A 25,162-nucleotide genomic window follows, 5' to 3' on the forward strand; every position below is an offset into this window, starting at 1 on the left:
TAACTATTACTTTTTAGTGGCAAGACATGTAACAAAAATATTAACAAATGTCTAGCAGGACTAAATTAATACATGACTTACTCTGATTGCAGCAAGTAGATAGAAAAGCATAGCTATGAGTCGTAATATGCTATATAAAGAGTTGTCTTGAAATCAAATAAAATACATTTTTACTACTAATATTTTTTGCATATAATTTTTGAAATTCCATATTCTGCACGAGTTAGCTAATAACATGCAAAAGCAACCATGTTTTTGAACTCCACTGCTGTTAAAAATATCGGTATGTCAGGAAACGCACGCGTATATAGCGATATATCGATTACTTATGCCAAAGTACATCGATAACATAATTTTTATTTAGTCAAAAAAAACCATTGAACGAGATGGACGCGTTTGTTGTTATTATTTAGTTATTACTCTTCTGTCGCCGATTGTTGTTTTCTTGTGTTGCCGAAGAAATAAATTATTTGCATTAAAAGAGCTGCAAATAACATCCACGTTGCAATGTACATGATTTTATGTTTTAGTCTATTGTTCTAAAAACAATTGTAATAAGTGTTTGTGTGTGTGTGTGTGTGCCTGGTACTTACTCGAAACAAAGCGTGTTTGTGATGTGTGTGAAAAAGCCAAAATGCAATTTGGGCCAAAATCGTATTGAAATTCTGATAGCAACAACAGCGATCAACTTGGTTACAAGCCACTCAAGAAATATATACATACCTACGTGTTAGAAGACCCACACAGTCTATGCCGATACGTGAATTGTAGTGGAGAAAAAGTGAGCGGTTCGTTCGCTGTGTTGCGTGTTATTTGTGGTACGAAAGTATTGAGAGGCAAACGTAATTAAATGTATTAATTGAAAATTGTTTGAAATGAAATTTAACGTCAATTTCATGAAATCATCGTCTGCAGTTTTCTTGGTGTTTTCCATTGTGCGCTTGCTGCTGTCTTTGCTGTAGCTGTTGCAGTTGTTGTTGACCTCGGCTATGATTTGTCGTTGCTATGCTCAAATTTTGTCTCTTTCAATAAAAATAGCAATATACCTAAGTATATAAAAAATCGGTGTGTATACAACTTGTGATTGAAAAAAAAAAAAAAAAAAAAAAAAAAACAACAACCTAAAAATCAATTAAAAGTGACTTCAAGAATTACCATATCAACATTCTCCAAGAAGCATCTTTTTAATATCGGGTAAGTTATAAAAACGAGTTTATTCCATTGTTAAATTAACTATATTTTATTATACCGTACTCAGCGTACAGCAAACTCAGACGTACGAAACGAGTTAGTTGCTTAGAACCAGTTCCTCGGTTTCTCAGTTTCTCAGACGGCCTCGCCTTCTCCAACTAACAAGCGAGTCTCTGTCTCTGTCTGACTCGCAGCTTCTTTTGGGTGACTCGTCAATAGTTTGCAGACTCTCGAGCTCATTTAAGTTTGCAACACGTTCCCTTGGCACCTTCTTTCCCCTCCAGACTATTTACTTTTTTCTTACCTGTTCAACCAGAATTCGATAAACAAACGAATGCGAATCCCGACTTTCTCTTATACCCTGTCAACATGTGGTTGCCAGAAGGGCGCCTGACTAAGTAAGGTATTGATTTACATACCCAATTAATAAATCATATATTATTCTGCATTTTTCTTGTTAGTTTTAGAATCTAGAGGATCAAAATGCTGATCGTTTGTTGTGTTACATGGAAATTCTATTCGAATATAACTAAGGCAATAAAATTCATATACTCATGTATGAATTACAAATAGTTTAAGGAAAATGCTTACTAAATATCAATTAAAAAATCTGGCACAGATCCATTTCTAGGGCCATTGTTACTACATCACACAGTGAGCAAACGGTAAACGGTAAACTCTGAAAAAAGATTTTAATTGTGTATGCATACAAAATATAATCTTGTTAATATCTCGTTCTCTTTAATTCTTTAATTTCTTAAAAAACCTCAAAATTCAATGAGCTCTTATTCTCAGTTATAATAATAATTTCTTGCTGGTATTCACAAAAAAACGGCTATATTTTGTTTTAAATAAAAGGGCTCGACTAGGTCAAAATGAAGATTTCAGATATATTAAGTATGTACGTTATGCAGGCATAATCAGACGTTTTTGCACCGCTCATTGTAGAAGCACGTTTTCAGTTCATTTCACATTCCACATTTTTTTTTATAGAGAGCATCTACACGTTGGGAAGATGTTGACGGATGTCTCTCTCCTCTCTTTTTGCCTATGCAGTCGGTTTTGCGTTCTAGTTCTCTCTTATGCTCTCTGTACTTGTGGCCGCGGGAACCGTTAACGTGGCGCTGCCAATTGCCTCCAGTTTCTTCTGCAGCACACGACAGTCTTCTTTAGCTAGACAGAGATGTGCATACAGATCTTTGAGGCCTGATACGCAGCTCGCACTCGTTCCGTTTGTTGGTTTTCACGATTGCGCGTTGGTTTACGGCTGTAATTATTTCCATTATTTGTTAGTTTTAGTCCGCATGTGCGTACAAACAATAGAAACACATCATTTATTTATGTTTGATTTCATTTTGGCGCGCTTTACGACCGTGCTTATCATTTTATCCCACACGAGCTACTGAGTTTTTAGCTTCCTGCCAATTTGCAGACTATCAGATTATATAATATAACTGCTATAAAGTGTTCTCGTCGAGAGCACTCGACTGGGGAATATGTATTTTTATTTCCTTTCGGTTGAAAAGAGTATATTTGTTTTTGCACTTGCGACTCTATTTAAAAGGCTGCTTTGGACTACCGAATGTAAAACTGACGGGTTTTTGTCAAATTACAACCGCTAACTTTTTTGATTACCATTCGATCAGCCTCAAACCTACTTATTTTCAAAGAACTTTGTTCAACTATGTTTCAAAGCCTTACATAAGAATCTAATGAACATGTGTTTCAGCGAATTTGAATATTCCACTGGCAAATGTGGAAATTTGGCGGATAAATTGCAAGTGCTTTTTCTCATTTCTTCAAACTCATTTTCAGAGATCTTTGGGAATTTTTATTTTTTAATACGTTCTTTGCAAATTTCAGCGCCCGTTGATGGAAAATGCGGGCCAAAAGTTAAATAAACGAAAATTTATTTTTTGGCTTCAAGACTCTCACATGCGGAAACTGTTAGTTCAAGCTTTTGCTTCTTTATTTGACAGAACTAAAACATAATTTCAAATTGACGTGAAGTTCAAAAAAGCCATTTTAAGCAGGAAACTTGCGACGGGCAAGGCCGGGGAATTCCTGCTAGTGATAGTATAAATGTAATTTTTTAATAATCATATGGTTCCCAAAGATCATGAAGTATAAATACAATTTTATGAAAAGCATATGTACTTAAGCTTGTTAAGAGTCATGGAACATAAATACGTGACTGACATTTCACGCGAAATTTCTTATCATTTTGTACGTACCTCTATTTTGGGATGTATGTGTGCGTGTGCATGTGTAATCTGTATCGAATGCTCATTGCGATAGATTGCTATAGACAAAAATTGCTGACGTAGCAAACCCTGCCCTCAGACTGCTATAGAAATGTTGAGCCCTTTTTAGGCACAATGATAATGTCAAATGTGCAAATTATTGTCATCCAATTAGCCCATAACATTTACCCTTAAATTTTACTGAATGAGATTAAATTCCATCCCAAAGTGTATCATCTGAGAGTAATTATAGTTTTAGTTTCCTAAGCTATAGCTTAGCCATCCAGTTCTATTTTGCTTTGACTGTCATTATGACAGAATGTATCGAAATATATAATATATTATAAGCGCAAGTATTCTGATTGAGATTACCCGACTGATATATACCCTTACTTCGAGGAATACTTTTTGGTCTCTCAGTTGTAAAGCTGTCGTTTTAAAACTTTGCCCAGATGAAACCAGCCGGATCGGACAAATAAGTACATCATAAACTAGATTTATGTATGGAAAACTTCATTATTTAGCAAGATATCTTGACTCAACTCGGCATTTATTAGTTTCATTATACTTCTCAAATATACGTAAAATGCCAAAACATTTTCTTTTCTAAGCTATTTTCACCAAACTCAGTATTCTTACATATCTGCAAAAGCGTAATACAAATGCAACAGTATAAAATCATCAGCGTGCCGAAGATACCCTTGCTTTCTCGTTCTTTTATTAATTTAAAATAAACCGGCCGGACTGACTGATGCTGCTTCGAACGGAATGAACGAAAATATAATCGCCAACTTTGCTGATAAGTCGAAAACTCAACTTTCAAATACTTTGCTGCTATCTATATGTGAATATGTAGAGTACTCATATCCGTTTTGTATAACTCGTTCATGGGTATTTTGTTTTTTCCAAACATGATTTATAGCCACAGCTTAATCGTGTTATAATTTTAAATGCGCCAAGTCATCTGCAATTTTTTTTTATATATTTTTAGCTAATCTCCCTTTTGAATTTCATACTCTCATAAACTTAAAATGCAGTTTATTTTGCAATGCGTTTCACTGCGATTTTATGGTTCCATTGAACAAAAGCTTAAAAAATAAATTAATCCCACTATCGAAAGTAATGGAGTAATTTTCTGGCCATTTTTTCACAGCTGACAAATCGGGCTTCTCTTAAAAGAAAGATATTTTTAAGCGTTTTCGTAAACAAAAATGTTTTTGGTTTTAACTATAAATATATCGAATATATCAGATATTTTTTATACATGTTCTACTTGCCTTCCTCGGGTCTTGAGAAACTTTATCACTTTTTAAAGCGTCAATTCACATATTTAGATTATACGGAATTTAATGTAAATGTGAAATAATTTCTGTATGCACTATCTACAACTGAATGGTGCGATTGTTGTGCATTTCAAAAGTGCATAATATTTGTAGCAAAAGTACATTGACATGATAATAATGAAGTGTACATATTTGTAGAGGCGCACATACAATCATTTTCACTTATACTTGCTGATTCACTGCAAATCGTCGACGAAGAAAGAGTGGCCTAGTAAAGGAGTGTCCGACCATGAGATACCCTGAGGCCAACAATACATAGACGTCGATTGCCGAGCTCTTTACGCAGTGTGTATCCCGCTTCGTTCCTTATTTCCACACACCATGAAAATGGGTATGATATTACAAAATAAAAGCAAAAGGTCTTACAAATGAAATGTAAAATGTTTATAGTCTGTATTGAAAACATAAATACATGCGATAAAAAAAGATAAACTCGTTCTGCGTATAATATGCTAAAATATATATCTACAATGTCAATCATACCCTTTTGCACCCAATTCAGGGTTTCAGCTTTTATATTTGCCACTCATATAAACATACAAACGGGTGGACCCTTTATACCCATTATATACATACATTTAGTGTATATATATATATATACATACTCTTGATCCATTTTGTTATTGGCACAGCTGGCGTAGCTCAAGTGGTTTAACTGATAAATAGAAGAGAAACAAAAATAACTCATTTCCTAAATATACAATATGTCTTTAGCCTCTCCAAATATTTCTTTATTCGATGTTATTTCTTTTGTTGAAAATCTTCCAATTGTTTATCTGTCCCGCAACAAATAAAATATTTTAATTTTTAAGTATACAAATATGATAAACATTGAAGAATTGTGCTAAAATTTGCGCAATTAAAAACATTTTCCACTTAACCCACCCCCAGCTATACTATTACCTGATTCATAAACAGCGATAACCAGACCGCCAGACGGAATCACAGCAAATGTACTCACAGCCAAATCCAATGTTTCTCCCAGCAATAGTGATAGTTTCTGATAATAATAATAATTTAAGTTTTGTTTTAAGGCTGGGAAATACCCGCTAGATTTCCTTTTTCACTCGATAAATAGCCAAGAGTTGGAATATGCGTTTCTTTCCATTTTAAACTTAGGGGTAACTAAACAAACTTTCGTTCATTTAAACCTTGAGCCCAATTTTTCATGCGAAAGCGGTCTTTGAGAATGAGTTTTCTAGCCGATTCGACTTGAATATTCCACAGTTGCGGGTGAAATTTCTAAAATCCCTGAAACACGTATTGATTAAGTTTTGAATTAAAGCTTTGGGAGTCATTTTGAAGCCATTCAGAGGAAACTTTAATCATAAAATCTTTGATCCGCAATTTTCATCGAAGAGGTCTGCATTTGCGAAAAGTTCATTGCTAAATCTATCACTCTTGGATGCAAAGTTGTCCATATCTAAAAATTAAGGCCTGGGGAATGCCCACTAATATCTATACTTTTGTTAATCCATAACTGAGTAGAAAATCTCTCAATTGTTTTTGATTGTGAATATTTCAAGTGCAAAACACTGTAAGCTTGTTTTAAGTCCTCATAAACTCTTTGTGATATCGCTTTATATTTTTTTCTATCACTTTATTCATTTTGGGTGCTGACTTCAAAGTGCTGAAAGAAGAGGTGAGTCGGCTAGTGGGCTTGGGCTGAAAGTTTTGTGCAAATGTATGTAACAGGCAGAAGAAAGCATCACCGATCCCATAAAGTATATATATATTCTTGGTCAGCATCGAGTCAAGTCGATCTAGCTAATTGTATCTGTATCCATCGATATCGAAATACCTTTGTTTCCCGTATGTTTCTTATGTTTTAAGAGCTAAACTCGCCAAATTTGCCGCGTCGCTTTTGGAGTAGTCAGGTATCTATAGCTATTGCCTCCAAATCAAATGGAAATTATTAAGGCATTATTCGTGGCATTTTTAATAAAGGCAAATAGTTATATATTACATGCATGTCGATGAATTTCGAGTGTGCACTGATATCATTAATTGTCAGTCAAGGTCAGCAAAAAAAATTACCGATTAGTGAATAAGTCCACAAAATAATCGCTTTGTGTGGCACCCTGCGAGTACAGTGATTAAAAGCATGAAAGTATATTGTATTTTATTTTGTTATTACACGCATCAATGCGCAATATGCTATTTACCTTGCATAGCAAATAAGTCTGTGAGCTGGCAAATGTTAAACAATTCATCCATATATAATAATTTATACATAAGAGGAATGCTAAGTCCAGCTAGCAAATCTAAGTATTGTCTGACTAGGCTACGTTCCTCAGGTGAGCTAGCTGATAATGTGTACTCAACTTTGCCTTTCCACCAATATGGGCTTTTGGAAAAGTTTGTTTAAAGTTTGTCTGAAAATTAACAACCCACGCAGCCATATGATTGAAGTTTTCTAACGTGATTTCCTTTTGAACTTACAGTATAGTTACCTTATAAGTTTTAATTGTCTATTTTAATTTGAAGGACAATCTTGTCACGGGCTTCTATTGTTTCATAATTTTAGCTGTTAACCAAACCAGACGTCGACAAAGTGCGTCAGCAGCCGCTGCTATGGCTGGTATCCTATCCTGGTATTCTATCCTGGATACCTCCTAGTGGATCACTGCCACCCATAAAACTTGTGGCTTGTTGGTTCGACATAACTCGAGGCATGGCTCGTTGTATTATTCTTTTGATTGTTTCTTAGTGCCGCTGGGGACTGTTGCACTTATAAAATTATTGAGGAGCGCATCTATTTGCATATCCAGACTAACAAGAAGTTTAAATAAATTTCAGGTTTGATGTTATAGAGTATAAAAGAGAACATTGTCGCTGACCATCGATCACCGTGGTTAATAAAAGCCGACGAGTATATGTACAAAATGCCACTCCACTCTACATGACCTCGCATTACTCTTTGACCTTGCGTGCCGCTCAGATTTTAGCGTGTGTGCTTTTTTTTTTTTGCCGTGATCGTGATGTTTTACACTTTTTAGAAGCTTTGCGGAAGTGGGAATCAAGGTTGGCCCCTTTACCGCATACATTTTTTGAGGAATAGCGTGGGTTCGACAAACCTTTTGACAATTAGCAACACTTGTAATTTTATGACTGACGTAAAAAATATGATTATTATTCCGTAACTAATCTTCCCGTTCTCTTTCTTTATTTCACGCGTTGCAGGTGTCATGACGGCTGCAGCTTATGCGTCAGCGCGGTAAAAGGGAACGGCTCTGGCGTATGGTGCTAATTCGAGCGTTCCCTCAACTGAAAGCACAAGAACTCAGTTGTAACATCCATCGCACACAAACCTGATCAGCGCCAACACAAAAACCTGATGGTGTTGACTTTTGAAGATGCCTTCAGCAAACTCCGAAGACTTGCGACGAAAGTTTCTAGTTGTGCAACAGCAACGCTCCGCACCTCCCAACCTGACCAGCGACAGCCTATCGCAGGCACAACACCTCACAATGATGTCGAATGCCCCGGCAATGGTGGTGTCGTCGTCGAGCGGTGTGGAGCCGGAGCGCACCTATGTTTTTCCGGGCACGCATCAGGTGGGCAATACATCCACAGGTACCATTCCTGGTGGGCCTGGAATACCTGGCGTGGCTATCATATCCAGCCATCCGACAACCACGCTAAACCCGGGCGGCTCGTCGCGAGGCGGTCACGCACGGTCTGTCAGCCATGGCGGTGGCGCTATTGTCGCCGTCGGAGCCGGCGGTCGGCCCATAAAATCGGCTATGAAGGGACACCAGCGTGCCTTTTCGCAGGGTCAAATAACGGACTCGCCGCCGGGTAGTGCTGTGCCCGCGGGCCGTGGTCACAGTCGTGTCGGTTCCAAGACGGACTTTATTCTACCACCCGGACACAAGGACGAGCCAGTCAGGGAACGCGAATTCGGTCCGTCGGCGCCAAACTCGGCGACTGGCGGCCGCGGTCACTCTCGACAGGCTTCCCGCTCCGAGTCGATATACACGCTGCGTCGCACCGAGGCGCCACCCTGGTGGAAACGGCTTAGCTTATGCAACTACGACAGCAATGACAAATTCGAGGAGCGCTGCTACAGAATGGTGGTGCCTAACCACACGGTGCCGCCGAAAACACCCAAGCGAGAGCATCCCAATGGCCAGTTTGTGGGCAACAAAATACGCACAACAAAATACACGCTGCTCTCGTTTATACCAAAAAATCTGCTGGAACAGTTCCATCGCGTTGCCAATCTGTACTTTATTTTTATTGTTCTGCTCAACTGGGTGCCGGCCATAAATGCCTTCGGCAAGGAGGTGGCCATGATTCCGGTGATCTTTGTGCTGGGCGTAACGGCCGTCAAGGATTTATTCGAGGACCGGCGTCGTCGGGCGTCTGATAAGCGCATCAATAATACGACTTGCCGGGTATATGACGGGTAAGTCCAATTCAAATGGTTAACCAAATTTCTAAACATTCATTCTTTCAAATCTGGTCATTTAGCTAAACAGACTATTTTTTATTGTTCTTGGTTAAAGATAAAATATTGCAAAATTAGATATTTTCAGAAAGTTTTCATATTCTTATGGAAAATACTCATTGAAAATGGTTAAAAAAGTATCATGTATTTGTGCAAACGTATGTAACAAACAGAAGAAAACATCTTCGACCCCAAAAAGTATATATATTCCTGATCAGCATCAACAGTCGACTCGATCTAGCCATGTCCGTGTCCATGTCCATGTAAATAGGTGCTCCTAGTGCCCGCGCAGATCGAATTTGTTTCCGATATTCGATAACTTGCCCCGTTTCCAAGTAATCAATAAAAATCTATGTCGAAATCCTGTTTTTAAAGAAATTTGATAAATAAATAGGAGCTAGAGCCACCAAACTTGACATGTAGCTTCTAGAATACTATATATATTTGCATTTGGTGTTGGAAGAAGAGGGTATCCGCTAGTCGAGAGCTCCCGACTAGAACCTCTTACTTGTTTTATCTGAAATTGTTAGGTTTGATTAGTAAACTTCCTGTTTGTAATAGTCCTACAAGGCAAAATTAGGTACAGCCAGATCTGAAGACCTTGTAGTCCAACTGAATATGGAGTTTCTTGAAACCAGCTTAATGGGGAATTTTCCCTGCAGTTCTCCCATACCTGCCCAGGATATGTAAAAAGCGTATAAATTGCATATGTTTGCAAATGAACTGATTCATTATGGTGCAAAGATGTTTTTCTTATTAGTAGCTTATATCATCCTTCCCATTAATGAATACTAGTGGCTGGCACAGAAAATTCCTTCACCTCGCCCAGCTAATAGTAGGGGCAGCGGTCCAATGATATTCCATTCCTTTCCTCCTAGCCTATAATCCTCTCCTCTCCTATAATCTCTAAACTTTTTTATACTTTGTTTTATATTCTATATTCGCTCCCAACTCTCCTTTGGTTTTGTGGTTTTGTGAACCATTAATAAAATAAGGAAAATGAAAAGTAATATTCACAGTCTAATAACAATTTTAAACAAGCCAACAGCAAAATTTCTTAGGGCTTGTCGATTTTTCCGAATTGTCACGCGAAACTGAGAGATGTAAATTTTCCGAATTCTCCACGCTCCACTGCCCAAAAATTGCACACTTTAAAGATTCCATCTGAAAGATCCGAAAATACAAGCGTTAATAGGAGGTAGACAGACATTGCCGTGACCGAATATCAAAGGCTTAGTTTTTTCCAAATTGCTATAAAAATTAAGCCGGTACGGCTGCAGAAAAGAATCTGAAAACCAATAAGTCTCGCCAGTGTGGCTTCTCGAGATTGGGTTAAACAAAAGTTGGGCTAATGATTGCGCATGCAGAGCTTGCAATTTGTTCGCAACAGATTATTTTCATATGGTAGCTAGAAACCGATAAACAGACATAAAGCGTGTAGCAATAATGGCGACAACAACAAAACAAGACAACAAACAAAAAACTGAAAAAACTTTCCCTCGAAGTTACTTCGAGTTATGGCTGCCCCGGCTGGCCTCTATTTGTGCCCCCTTTTAAGCTTCTTCTACAATGTCTGCTTGGCTTGGCTGTCCCACATTCGAGTGTCGTCGGCGGTCGATGCTTCTCAGCGGCTTGCCTCGAGAGTTTCATTTATTTATATGCCCCTGCACGCGTCAACTTTCCAACCCAAGTGACAATTTACTTAGTTGTCGCCTCGCATTTAAAAGATAATTTTAAGTTTTGTTTAAAGCTAACAAATAACTCCTGCTGTTCCTGTTGTTATACTAGCAGTAATAGTTATTGTTGCGGATCTCATATTCGGACCACAGAGCAATGAGTCAATGTTATCTGTTCATGTGAAGTACATAGAGCCTAGAGTCTGAAAACTGTATTAGTATTTTTGATCCCCACATATAATGAATATACTCGGCCAGGCCCGAGTCACACTTTCAAAATCTCTAAACGTAATCAAGGAGACCTCGGCAACAGAGTATTGTACAGTGGGTTAATTGTTGCTGTTTCTGCCTGGTCTGCTGTTCAATGAACTTAGGCATTGTTGTTGCCAATTAAATATGGATTTTCCCGTTTTGTTTTGCACATATTGTCGTAAGCCCTGATGATTGTACCCTTGCCGAAGGTATTATAAATTTGTCACAAATAACATCTGGCTCGCCTTAACGCCTGATCATGCCGACAAGCTCAGTATATAAGATATTATTATTTAATATATTTACAAAATGCCTCATACTTAGGAGAGTTAGTCATCAAGTTCACATATTAAGTTCCTCTTGGTGGAAAAATGAGCGATGAAAACCTTGTGAATTTCCATAACCAATTCTATTTACCAAAAGGCGATTATTATCTTTTGAAAATAATTGTTTTCTGCTGTTAGAGTTTCCACTTATGGTTTCCGCAAGTCAACAGTTACAAATGCAAATAGGCAGAGCGCATACCAATTGTGGGATATGCGTGATTTCGAGTGCCAGCAACAGGCCAGGGGCACATTAAAATCGCCCACCACCAGCCCGAAGGCCATTCGGCCAATGTCCAGCAACGGCCCTGATCATCTCACGGTCTTCCCATTTCAGCTTGCCCTGAAAACCGCTATCGAGTTCATGACCATGTGCAATGTCTAAAATATGAATGAGTCATTGTCGCGTGTGTGAATGCGGCTTTCTCGTGCTAGTGTTTGCTCTCTGGTTGTGAAACATTAACTGACCAGCTGACCAATGGAATGTTCACAAAGATAGGAATTATATGCATTACAATCGCAATTTTGCTTCGAAAACACCTCCAAAGTATAGTTGTCAACTGACAACTAACAGCTTATTAGCCAAATTAAATTAAATGTGTTACTTGATTACTTCGGTTGGCAAATTCAACCAAATGTGTGCAGAATTGAGCAAGTTCAGTAACAAAGAAAGATGACACAATTTTTTAGAATGCACAACCTTTAAAATTAGTGTCTATCGGTTAGGTTATGGTAGTTTACATTTACCCGGCTGTGGAGATCTATTTTCATTAAGGAGTCTGTCTACATTTTATACTATCACGTTTCATCACATGGTCTTTCTACCCATACCATCTTGATCTATATTTCTATTTAACAAACTATGCTCGAACTGCATCGAATAAATAACTAAATGTTGGAATTCACAGATTTCGCCCACTTTATTCTTGTTGTGTGAGAATTTTGAAGCCGATAGAACAACTTTTGTTTATAAACTTTGCGAAAACGTATTTAATACTTTCTTACATATAGTTGTATATATTTGTGAAAGTATGTGTTTCTTTTGATAAGTTTCTGCCTTTCGAGGCCTTATCGAATTTCAGACACGACAATTGTAGACCATGATTTAATTGAATTGCTTGCTTGTAGACTCCAAAACAGATTCTTGTAACTAGGTGCAATAAATCATAGATTTTAATGTTGCCCCCCACCCGACAAGATTGCTGCATTTAAGTCAAATGGAAAAATTCCCTCAATCTCAATTACGTGCGCGTTGTAGCAAAGTTTGTCGCTATCAATTGCAAACAATGAATTGCATATATAAAATTTGTACTTTACGTACGTATTTGTAATACGAATGCAACAAGAATGAGACAAGAAATTTATACAGAAGTCAAATGTAATAAAACATGCATTTCGACACAGATATTAAGTTAGACAGACATTATCTTTTACATAGACCATAATTTAAAGATATGTTACTTTAATAAAACAATTGCTTAATTCTTTATAAATATTTTTTTTTTCTACAAGTTGGTAACAATGAGTGTAAATGCAAACTAAATAAATAAATTTCAGAATATATAATCTTAACAATATATAAAGTGTATACTATGTATATAATATAATATAAAAATATTAAGAATAATAAAGATAAAGCAGAAATATTATCAACTTATTTGCATAGTTTCGGGACTGGGTGCAGAGCTTCTAGCTACTAGTTTTACTCTAGTTAATTATTCCTCCAATCATGGCACTCGCAAGTGCAAGCATTGAGAATGGATAACTTATTAAGGTGACAATTCAAAGTTGCGGTGCTGTCAGCTGCCGTCTATCCCAGACACATGGCTGCCAAGTGTGGACTTTCACCGAAATCGCATTAATATTCCAAGACCGGACCCGTGCCTGGGGCAAGCGGTTTGTTGTAGGGCCACAATTCGCACCTCCTCGGCGCTTAGATTGCTAGAATGACAAAGAATACGAGACGTGTTCAAGGTTGTTGTTAGAGTTTGTGTGAGTCCGTATGAAAGCAAAATAAATGAATACCCAAATAGCTAGCCTTGGAAAGCATGCGAAACAGCTGCATATAAAATATTATTAATTATATACTATAGCTACATGTATCTCTCTAATCGAGCTGTACTCCCGCCGATAGACACACTAATTTTAATGTTGATATCCTCCGCAGTCGGAGTAATAAGTAGAGCTAATTAGCTCTGGCCTAAAGTGTCCGACTAGGAAATACCCTAGACCTGCTTCTACTATGCCTTTGCATTAATAGAAAGAAATGTTTATAAAAAGTGTATTTGCCAGACAATACAATTGCGAAACCAATTCTGTTTATAGAATTCAAAACAGAAACCCATACGATTGCACGTGTGCACATAATTACGGCAATTGTTGTGTACGGGCAGACAGTCGGATATGTGTTCTTTGTGGGCTCGGATCTGCTTTCTTCCAGCTGTTGCATATACTTGCACAAAACGATAATACCCTGTTTAGCCATTTCCAATGGACGCGGAATATAAAAAGGCAAACTGATGACATTGAAAACGATTGAATATGGTTACTGAAAAACGAGTTTTTCGTAAAGTTGTCGCCGAACAAACCGGTTGGCAATCAGCTTTGTTGGCTGCTGAATTTGATCTTGTCTAGTAAGAATCGCCAATGGGCAGTTTCAGATTAGCGGACTGCTGACGGCAGAGACTTGTTAACTGGGCTATATTAACAAACCTGAGAATATTATAAACTGCCGGCATGTTTTTTCTCACTGTTTGTACTTCCAGAACTGAAAGGTGTGCTTTATATTGCAATGAATTCCTAATAACTAACATTTGTGCAAATACTCTCGTAGAATGTTGACAGTTTAGGAAACTTGTCGCGAGGCTGATAATTTATTTATTTTATCATCTAAACTTTAGCACTTCAAACAGTTTGCAGTACATTTAAAACACCTGCATTAATATTTGCCTTTAACCGCGTTGCCATCCAAGGAAATATTATAAATAAACAGTAAAGCCTAGTAAACTAAATGCGTAAACATAATATTCTGATTTTTAAGTATGATCTAAAAGCTCTGTTATAAGATCTACTCTCATATATCATTCCTCATTATTTTCTTCTATTCCCATCTTCCCATCTTGTTAAACACATAAAGGAATCTAATTGTTGGCTTCGACTGCTGATTGAACTTACTTGAACAAAGAACATTATTGTTATTTTCATGTATTTACCTTAAACGTTCCCAATGCTGTGTGTGCGTACTTACGTATATGTATATATTTACTTGAACATTGAACGACAAATTCAAAAGCCCAAGCATTTGACCTCTCGTATGTAGCAATTTTATTCGAAAATGTGTACCACTTCTCAGTTGAACTGGACCCTTTGCAATTGTTTAAAAGAGTATAATAATTTTTGCAAATAACATCTCCGACCTTTTATTCTTCCGTCTGTCTGTCCGTCCGTACGTATGAACGCGTCTATCTATGAGTTTATAAGAGAACCTAGAAAATTGAAATTTTCAAAGTAGCTTCTTCTATTGCCCACTCAGTAGGATTTTGAATGCTATGGTCTAAGGGTATTCTCGAGTCGAAACATTCAGAATATTCTTGTTGCTTTACTTTGTTGGACAGAAACATTTTACTATGAATGACCTCGTTGCTTGCTTCATTTAAGAAATTAACCGCATGATAGCCACAGCTCAAAAAGTGCACAATGATGTCAATTCTAATAGATAAAATCTGATGTACATGCTTATTAAAATGAAAAGATTTCGGCGACGGAATTTCCCCACTCAAAGCAAATTACCAGCTAATGGCATTCTGCAGGCCCTTCAATATGACCTGGCATGGACATGGGCATAGCTCGAGGGACACATAATAACCAATAAGGCACTGGGCATTCCCTTACTGCAGAGAAACAGATAAAGGATGGCGCTTTCCTATGACTGATTGCTATTGACCAACAAGACCAACTAACACAATTCAACCGCCGACGAGTGTTGGGAGACCACGCTATTAATTATTAACTTGGGAGCACAATCGAGCGATTTGGAAGGCCCAACAATTGTAGCCATATGTGGATGACGTCTCGTCCCCTTACCTCAGCTGGCTCTGTCAGGGCTGGCACATTGCGTGCCGAGAGCTAATTACTTGGCAAAATTGTCTTTTCGTTTGCTGAACGCGCCCGACTTGAGGGAACGGGATATGGATATGGCTTCGGGTCTAATGGCAGTTTTTGCTTTAGTGAATTGTACTGAAGCACCCTTCGATTATCACTGGATAATGGAAAAGTGCTTTAATAGCGTTTATACGATTGATTCGTGATGGCAACAATTGAAATATGTAGTATTATTGTCCATGTGTGAATTTCTTTATGAGTAAACTTTAAAAATGATTACAAAAGTCTTCTGAGTGCGTTTCGTAGCTTAATCTAATTAAAAACATTAAATATGCACATAACATCATTATACAGCTGGTTTAAAATAAGTTATGAAGTCAGACAAAAGCCCACGTATCAGGATCATGTAGATTTGATTTGATTAATCTTACGATTTCTTAGTTTCTTTAAAAAAAAAACCCTTCTAAACCAATCTTTTTTTCAGCATAACTCAGCGCTTATAAGAGCTAGAGATATTAAATTAAATTTAGACTGTCGTATAGTATAGTAAATAAAAATCGAGAATAACGGGATGTCTTCGGCACGCCGAAGATTTAATACCCTTGCAGATTGATCGTTTATATGGCAGCTATATGTTGTAGTGGTCCGATGTAAATATGATTCTGCCTATATATTAGGATCATGGTAAAATTAAGATATACTGACAAACAAAAATCATTTCATACAAGAACCTACTTTCGACTTATCGTTCCTATGTCTGCTATATGATATAGTAGTCCGATCCAGACAGGCAGAAGCAGCCAAGCGGACAGTGGACTATTGATACTGATAGAGAATAAAAATAGTTTATGGTATCGGAGACGTGTCTTTCTGTGCGTTAAACATTTCATGATAAAATATAATACCCTCTAAAAGCGTATATAAAATAAAGCCCTACCATAGTCTGTCCAACATTCCGACGTGTCAACTGCCTACCTTTGGCTTACCCACACTATCTGCCCCATCTAGTGGGCCCTGACCGACTCGGGCCTATATTAGCTCTGCGTGAGACTTATTAAATGATTAAGCATTTATTTCGATTGTGTAGGATTCTAGTTCGTTGGAGTCGTATATGTACAAACCGTCTAGCCAATGAGTTTACCCTAGGTCTATGTAAGTAACAGCAGTGTATTGTTTGCTTCCAGAATCGATGCGAGGAGGGAGAGAGCTCTGCTCGCGTTTTTATATTATCCCTCTGGGGTCCTGATTAAACATGTTTATAGCATGTTTCTACTTACATATGAGTATTTTATTGGCTTGAGTTATGAGGCATGCGCGTGGGTTTACTCAAGTGAACTTTAAGTAAACTGCTTTCGTACATTTACAAGCGTCATCGAATATCGTAACAATAACAATAACAACGCCAACCCACATGACCCACTTTAGCCCACATAAGTATATACATTTTTTTTCTATATACATGCTATGGACATTATCATTCATGGGGTGGGGAAGTAGCTTATTCAACACCGATTCCACAACCAATATATATGAAGGTCTGCGTATCGTCATGAAGTTTCTCAGATATCAAAAAAGTCCAATCAATTTCTGGTTACAATATTCTTAGATACAAGTATATGTACACATATAGATATATTTTGCTTTAGCAACTTTCGTCTTTGTATATATTAATATACATTAATATTAAAAAAAACCTCAATTTTGCATCCAATTTTTGCTCATCATAAATTTCGGTTTAAATTTGTATAATTATTTAATACCAAATGGTCTTAAATTAAATGCATCTTGGATTGTGACTAAGAAGTTGTAAATCATAATTTGAATAAATATTAGTTTTACAACCAAGTTTTTTTTAACATCTTGTAAAAGCAAAACCCAACCTGGAACAAATTAAAACTGTAACAACAAACCAAATAGAGTTTTAAAAAATGCAATTAATTATTGCACTTTATTTTCACCTTGCTAAAGCCAATTTAAGTAGCAACTGTTTGGCTTAAAGCCAGCTGCAACTTAATAACAATTATTTGTTTTCAACAGAAATTTGAATCGAAATAAAAACTGATTTTCTGAATTCGAATTGCTGGAAATTTCCGTAATTAGCCAAATAGGTTAGCAGATAGTGAAATTTGTAATATTTATGTTCATACGAGTCGCAAAGTACAAAATTGAATACAAACACTAAGCCCTGTAAATAATGCACCATCGTGTTTAACTTCATGAATTTTGCATTTTGCTAAAACGCCCTCTAAATCGAAGCAGTCCCCAGCAGGGGTAAAATCCCCGAAGGCCCATTAAAGATTCAACATTATTTCACCACTTAAGCAATAATCGAGCGTCGCCTCCAGGCCAATTAGATAACATGCAATAACCGGAGAAACTTTGAGAAACGAGGCGCTGGAGACCGCGTATTTCGGATTCATGCCTGATTCTTTATAAACGATTTGGCTATCACAGCCTTTTTAATGGACTTGACACCTATGAACAGTCCACAGACAGTTGTTAGCTTGTTTTAACGCCGCAACGGTCAGCCTGTAATAAGAGTCTCCGCCTAAGCGAATAACCCAAATAAAAGTGAAACACTCATGCGATATGCGAGAATGCCAGTTCGAGACATTAGCATAATGATAAACTGAGCTAAAGCGACAGATATTCTCAAGATGATAAGAGAGTTCAAAGTTGTCATCTGATATTTTGATTTTTACTAATTATATGTACGTTATGTTTGTTTGATTAAAAGATTCAGACGAATCTAGTTACAATCGGACAGAAAAGTTGTTCATTTTTTAAATATCTTGACCAAACTTCAGTGGAAAACCAGAAAGAGTGCATCTAGGAGATACCGTGATCCCATCGCTCTGCTGCCGGCTTATGGCTTAATTTGACTTAAACATGGAAAACTGAATGTATATAGAAAATCGCCAAGCTTTGCACAATTGACTTAAAGTGGCGAAGCTGCAATCCTGCAATCAGTTGGCTGTCTATCAATCCGTACTAAATTAATAAAAATAAGCTTATCAGAATTTTTATGAAAGAGGTATATTTCTTTTGTCAAAGTCAAAGCCGCAATTCAATATCTAATCGGCTAGGTCCAAGATAATTTACAACAATCCAGCTGAAAAAAGTATATTGATGACGCGAACAAAAACGTATTAGGGATCAATTTTAAAACGAAACCTTATCACTGCCAATTAGAGAATTGAATTTAGAAAACACCCAACCTAATAACTCTCACCTGCAAGCCAACGGACAGACACAACAAACCCAGCAACGACAGAGCCACAAATATACAGGGTCTTCTAATTATATTTGTAAAGGTAGCCGTAAAAGCTTGTTGTTGATATGGCCTGAGTGCCCGGCAAATTGCTTTAGAATGTGCAATCTCGCTAATGACCCAATTTAAATGATGGCAAAGGCTTTCACCGCGCGGCTCCGGGAGTCGACGCATGTACTGCTCGTCGCTGTTCATGGCATTGACGTTTACAGAATTTAAGGCTAGGTATGTTAGAAAATTAATCTAAAATCAAGTAGGGCACGAACATGCTTGACACGAACAATGCCAACACTGACAGCAGGCAGCCTGGATGGAATCGAATTAGGAACCCTTGACACGCAAAGCGTCCACATGGACGTTTCTATAAAATGCAATTTTTCATCACAAGTTGCGATGTAACTCGGATGGAAAGTGAATTGAGCTGGCCAAGCTTTGGTTTTTCCATAAATGGTTAAGCAATGACCACCTAACGCTTTCATGAGTTCGAGCCACAGTCACGAATCGAATGCTTTCGCTTTGGCCAAACCTCGGCCAAGCTGTCCTTGGCTGACAACCTTGGACTGGCGCATTATCCAGCAATTTCCTTGTTACTTTGCTAACCACTTTACTAGCTCTAATGGGGCTCACCTTCGTTCTGTTTACACAAACTCCCACCATCTTTGTGGAATATCCTATTTCCTCTACCCAACCCATTCCCCTACAATTGGTGCTTGCAAATGGGCAGAATAGTGGACGCCCAAGAACGGACGTAAAATGCTTATCAATCGAACTTCAAGACCTGAACGACAAATTATAGATTTTATTATCTAGCTCAAGTATTTCCACTGATTAGGTAATTCATTTAAAAAGACTAAAAAATGATTCCTTAAACTCTTATTATTATTAATTCTGCACATATACGCACCGACTACCTACACATTACATTACCATATCTTATACATATTAAAAAGCTTAATGAAAATCAAATGCTTAATGATAAATAACCTCTGGTTGCTTTTAGGGAGACGGAGCGGTATAAAAAAGTTAAGTGGCAAGATTTGCGTGTCGGGGACATTGTCCATCTGTCCAACAACGAGACGGTGCCCGCGGATATTCTGCTGCTACGCACCAGCGATCCCCATGGGGTCTGCTACATTGACACGTGCGATTTGGACGGCGAAACGAATCTTAAGCGGCGCGAGGTATTTAGACCCTTTTGCATCAAATGGTTATCTTGGTTATTTATGCCAGTTATTGATGCTTCGTTACTTCTAATTGCAGGTTGTACGCGGCTTTGCGGAAATGCAAAACATGTTTGTCCCCAGCAAGTTTATGAGCTGCGTAGAGGCGGATGCGCCAACAACAAAACTTTATAGATTTCATGGAGCCTTAATACATCCAACTGGGGAGCGAGTACCCATATCGACCGAGTGCCTTTTGTTAAGAGAGAGCAGACTGAAGGTAAGTACCACAATGTGCAATCTGCCACAAATATGAACAAATTGTACATTTTAGAATACGGACTACATTGAAGGCATTGTCGTCTATGCCGGGCATGAAACGAAGTCCATGCTGAATAATAGTGGCCCAAGGTACAAACGCTCCCAGGTGGAACAGCAAATGAATATTGATGTGATATGGTAGGTATCAGAAGGCAGAAAGTGTCGGTACATATTCAAAGAAGAGTACAAATAATTAGGGAGAATAATAGATCTAAAAGACTAAATTGTTAAATGCGACATTTTTCAATACCAATTACAAGTTTTCTGATAATTATTAAAGAGGGTCAGATGTGCACAAAGGGCAGCTATAAGCAAGCTTTGTTAAAAACGATTTCCTGGGCCTTATAAATTTTAAATAATTGTAGAAAGTATTTTTAAATAAGTTAAGACAAATGTCTTCGATAAGTTTTTAACAGTCAACATGGTTGATGCATTGAAGCTCCGACATGATACAAATTTGTTACAATTTTTTACGGCTGGGTTGTAGTTTTTCAAATTAAAAAATATTGTTTTTAACTATTTTGTGATAACACTTTGTAATTACCACGTTTAAAAGTGCTCTTAAGTTCGTCCTAAAAATTAAAAAAGAAAACCAAATTTTCTGCTGCGGAAATTTTTTATACGAACTTGCCTAGCAGCGCTCGCCGATCCTTTTATTTGATATCTAAAAACGGTAGCATGTATTTAATGTATTTGCACTTTGTATTTGTATTGTATGTTGCAGGTGTGTGATAATATTGTTGATCCTTTGCGTTGTTGGCGCCATCGGTTGCACAATGTGGTTGCGTTCGTTTGTTAATTTTCCCGTACCCTATTTGCCGTTTGCCGTCGATGCTGCCTACGAGGGCATGCTGACGTTTTGGACGTACATAATCATACTGCAAGTGATGATACCGCTTTCCCTGTACGTGACTATTGAGCTGTGCAAGATACTGCAGGTGTTCCACATACATAACAACATCGATCTGTACGACGCGGACACCAACAAGCAAACGGAATGCCGTGCCATGAACATTACTGAGGAACTGGGTCAGATACAGCACATATTTTCTGATAAGACGGGCACGTTGACCGAAAACAAAATGATCTTTCGTCGCTGCGTGGTTAACGGTGCCGATTACAACCATCCACCGTCTGAGTTGGAAAAACTGTACGCAAAGCCAGGAGCGCCGGCCCCCCCACTTTTGCCCAACGAGACGCTGCAGGACGATATGCAAAGACTGACTGGTACTGGCGGGGGCGCCTATCTCACGCCCCACGCACAGTGCATACAGGAGTTCCTTGTCGTGCTGGCTATTTGCAACACAGTCATCGTGAGTGCAGCGCCACATCGAGATTTGATGAACGCCAGCGGCATCATTGAGTTGCAACAAAGCGGCAGCAGTCCGGCGACGGGTTCCTCGCCGTCCGTTATGAAGCATTTAAGGCCGCGAGGAAAGCTGACGACCACTACAACGACGTCAACAACCATTATAAGCGGTGTGCCGCAGGCCGGAACTATGGCATTGCCAACAGATCGTTATACACGGCTGGCCGAGTCGCGCTCTGTGACTCCATCGCCACCTCCTAATCTGCTGTTTGCCATGCCTGCTCAAAGCCATCAGCCCACGCTTTCGCCGATTAGCAGCTCGCCAGAGTCGACGCCCAATTCGGAGTCGCCATCGCCGCCAATGAAAAGTAAGGCACTGTCCAACAGTATTTCACCAACTGGTCGCGCCAAGGCTGTAATCAACTCCAAAATCACCAGCATAGCCACATTCTTAAATGCCAAGACGCAAGGAAAACGCCTGAAGATAAAGTGAGTGCTGACTGGCCGCTAATTATTGTTGGGTTTAATCAATTGAACTCTGACTCAATTTACAGCCAAACTAAGACGCAAACAATCTACCGAACCGCCGATGGGCGCCCTCTGTACGAGGCCGAGAGTCCAGACGAGTTAGCGCTAGTCAATGCAGCATATAGCTACGACTGTTGTCTGCTGAATCGTAGTCCGAATCACATCCTTGTGAGCATGCCAACGGCTGGCGCCACCGTTGAGTATGAGATACTTAAAATACTGCCCTTCGATTCAAGCCGCAAATGCATGTCAATAGTTGTCCGGCAAACAGGCACCCAGGAGATTGTCCTTTACACAAAGGGTGCCGATAGCTCTATCATGCCCGTGCTGGCACCTTGTGGCAATAACAGTCCCGAAGGTAAAAGCAACTTTGATTTTTGAAGCGCATTTATTTTAAAGCTCTCGATCTAAATTTAAGGGTTGCTTCGTGAGCAGACGCAGCAGCAGCTGGATCGCTATGCTCGGGAGGGTCTTCGAATTCTGGTGATGGCGAAGCGGAGCCTTAATGCTGCAGACTATACGGACTGGTGGGCGCGCCATCAGGAGATTGAAATGTCGTTGGAGAATCGAGAAAGACGACTACGCGAATCATTTGCCAAACTGGAGAGCAATCTGACGCTTTTGGGAGCCACTGGCATTGAGGATCGCTTACAGGATGGTGTGCCCGAAACGATAGCTTCGCTACTCTCGGCGGGAATTTCTGTGTGGGTACTGACAGGTGACAAGCCAGAGACCGCAATCAACATTGCTTACTCTGCAAAACTTTTCACACAGCAAATGGAGCTGATCAAGTGAGTGAATGAAGATCTCTATTCAGCTCATTGTCTTGACCGTTATCCGATTATTGTTGCAGGCTAACCGCTCGCTCTCGAGATGCTGCTGAGACAGCAATTAATTTCTATTTGACCGAAATGAGAAATGCAAAGGCGTCAAACTCCACAGGCTACATCTTAGCGCCGCGCTGCAAACCTCGAGCCCTGGTCGTAGATGGAAAGACACTAACGTTCATATTAGATCCCAAGTAGGTTACTGCACACAGCCAAATCTAGCTCTGACCTAAACTGTTTCTATTTTAGATCGAAGTTGATTCTGCCTTTTCTCAAGTTGGCCAAGGGATGCGCTTCGGTACTCTGCTGTCGTTCAACTCCACTGCAAAAGGCGTATTTGGTCAAAGTAGTCAAGGAGGAGCTCAATCTACGTACGCTTGCTATTGGAGATGGGGCCAATGATGTATCAATGATACAAATGGCCGATGTGGGCGTTGGTATATCTGGCCAGGAAGGCATGCAAGCGGTCATGGCATCTGATTTTACGCTCTCACGCTTCCGTTACTTGGAGCGGCTGCTTCTCGCACATGGTTACTGGTGCTATGATCGCCTGGCACGAATGATTCTCTACTTTTTTTATAAGAATGCGGTGGGTAAAGCATTCAGAATTTATATGCTCATATTGTATTAATTCTGTACTTGGTTTTGCAGGCTTTTGTTTTCCTGATATTCTGGTATCAATTATACTGCGGCTTTTCCGGATCTGTAATGATGGACCAAATGTATCTAATGCTTTATAACTTATTATTCACCTCACTGCCTCCCCTTGCGATTGGTGTCTATGACAACCGAGTGCCAGAAGACTTGCTATTGAAAAATCCATATCTTTACAAAAATGTAAGCTCATCGGGAAAAGTCAATGGAATACTTATAACAGAATTAGTGTTTATATATAAATGTATTATATTATATGTTATGTTTCTTTTTTAGGGTCGCTTGGGACTCGTATACAGGCCACACGACTTCTGGCTGGTTCTTTTAGATGCACTATATCAATCTCTTGTCATATTTTTTGTTGCCCTATGCGCCTATTCGGAAAGTGATGTCGGAATCTGGGAATTTGGTACAACTATAACGGCGAGCTGCCTGTTTGCAAATCTAGTGCACTGTTGCATTGAAATACGTTCTTGGGTATGTTCTATCAATGTACTTGCTCACAAGTGTTATCCATATAGACTCTCTTTTCTGTCCAGACGCTGCTCCATGTCATATCAATACTGATAAGTCTGGGCTCCTTTTATCTATTCTCCATCGTATACAATTCTATGTGTGTGAACTGCTTTGGACTGCCCTCTACTTATTGGGTTATCTTTAGATGTTTTGCATCCGCAGTACACTGGTTGGTTATTCTACTTTCCACTGTTGTTGCTGTGCTTCCTCGGTAAATTGACGCTATAATTACATCTTTTGTAGCTCTGCTAATTAATGCAATTTCCGTTGACTTTACTCTAGCTTGGTCCTTACCACTGTACGTACCTCTATGTGCCCCGACGACAGCACCAAGGTCATTCTTCAGAGCAAACGCGAGCACGGTAGAGGTGAGAGTTTGTTAGTTACATGGTCGCGCTCGACGTCAGCCTCATCAATTTATAGGTAAAAGGCACAAAATAAAGCGCAAATAAAATAAATTACAATTATAAGTTCCATTATTATGATTTCAACATTAAAAGTTATTATTTTAGCTATGCATGTCCAATATGTAAAGGCATTTTTCTTAACGTTTTAATTTTTATTATTTTGTGTCCTTTTATTTATACATTGTATTTGACTAATTCTGTTGCTGAATGGATCGATCGACTTCTTACGTTCAATCTCTTGCAGAATCGCCGATTATGGGTCTAAGAATCAGATTATAACCTCGATTACCTGATCCAGCGTTAACCAGCAAAAGTGTCAGAAACGTCACTCACTACAAACCAACCGTTACCCATGTACTTTAAGTTTAAATATGTGGCCTTTCGACACCGATTAGTATAACTTAAAATAGACAGTTTCATTGACAAACTTCAACACTTTCGTTTATGAAACTCAATGATTATAGCTATATTTAGTAGAAATTTAAATAGCATGATTGCCGACTAAACTAGACCATAAAGATGAAAACATTTTAGTTCGAGTTTTGGCTTCAAATTGAATCGGATCAATGTACCACTAAAGTAATATG

The 25,162-nt window shown here is 38.6% G+C and overlaps 1 protein-coding gene across 3 annotated transcripts; it reads left to right on the top strand.

Moving 5' to 3' along the window:
- The first annotated feature begins 362 nt into the window (after positions 1–362).
- LOC6634383 (phospholipid-transporting ATPase VD) lies at positions 363–25,008 on the top strand. Of its 3 annotated transcripts, none has more exons than XM_002057541.4 (16): positions 363–509; positions 1,039–1,194; positions 7,961–9,188; positions 19,854–20,034; positions 20,114–20,293; positions 20,348–20,472; positions 21,059–22,132; positions 22,198–22,529; positions 22,590–22,962; positions 23,025–23,192; positions 23,248–23,587; positions 23,650–23,835; positions 23,929–24,129; positions 24,192–24,379; positions 24,451–24,591; positions 24,820–25,008. In XM_002057541.4, the coding sequence occupies exons 3-16, from the start codon at positions 8,134–8,136 to the stop codon at positions 24,866–24,868; spliced, it is 4,593 nt and encodes a 1,530-aa protein (XP_002057577.1). In that variant the 5' UTR covers positions 363–509; positions 1,039–1,194; positions 7,961–8,133; the 3' UTR covers positions 24,869–25,008. The 3 variants fall into 3 exon arrangements, with proteins under 3 accessions (XP_002057577.1, XP_070065340.1, XP_015025238.1); XM_070209239.1 differs by having other exon boundaries at positions 364–818; XM_015169752.3 differs by having other exon boundaries at positions 364–1,194; positions 24,451–24,536.
- The last annotated feature ends 154 nt before the right edge of the window (positions 25,009–25,162 follow it).

The sequence above is a fragment of the Drosophila virilis genome, chromosome 4 (genome assembly GCF_030788295.1).
Source record: "Drosophila virilis strain 15010-1051.87 chromosome 4, Dvir_AGI_RSII-ME, whole genome shotgun sequence".
Taxonomy (NCBI): domain Eukaryota; kingdom Metazoa; phylum Arthropoda; class Insecta; order Diptera; family Drosophilidae; genus Drosophila; species Drosophila virilis.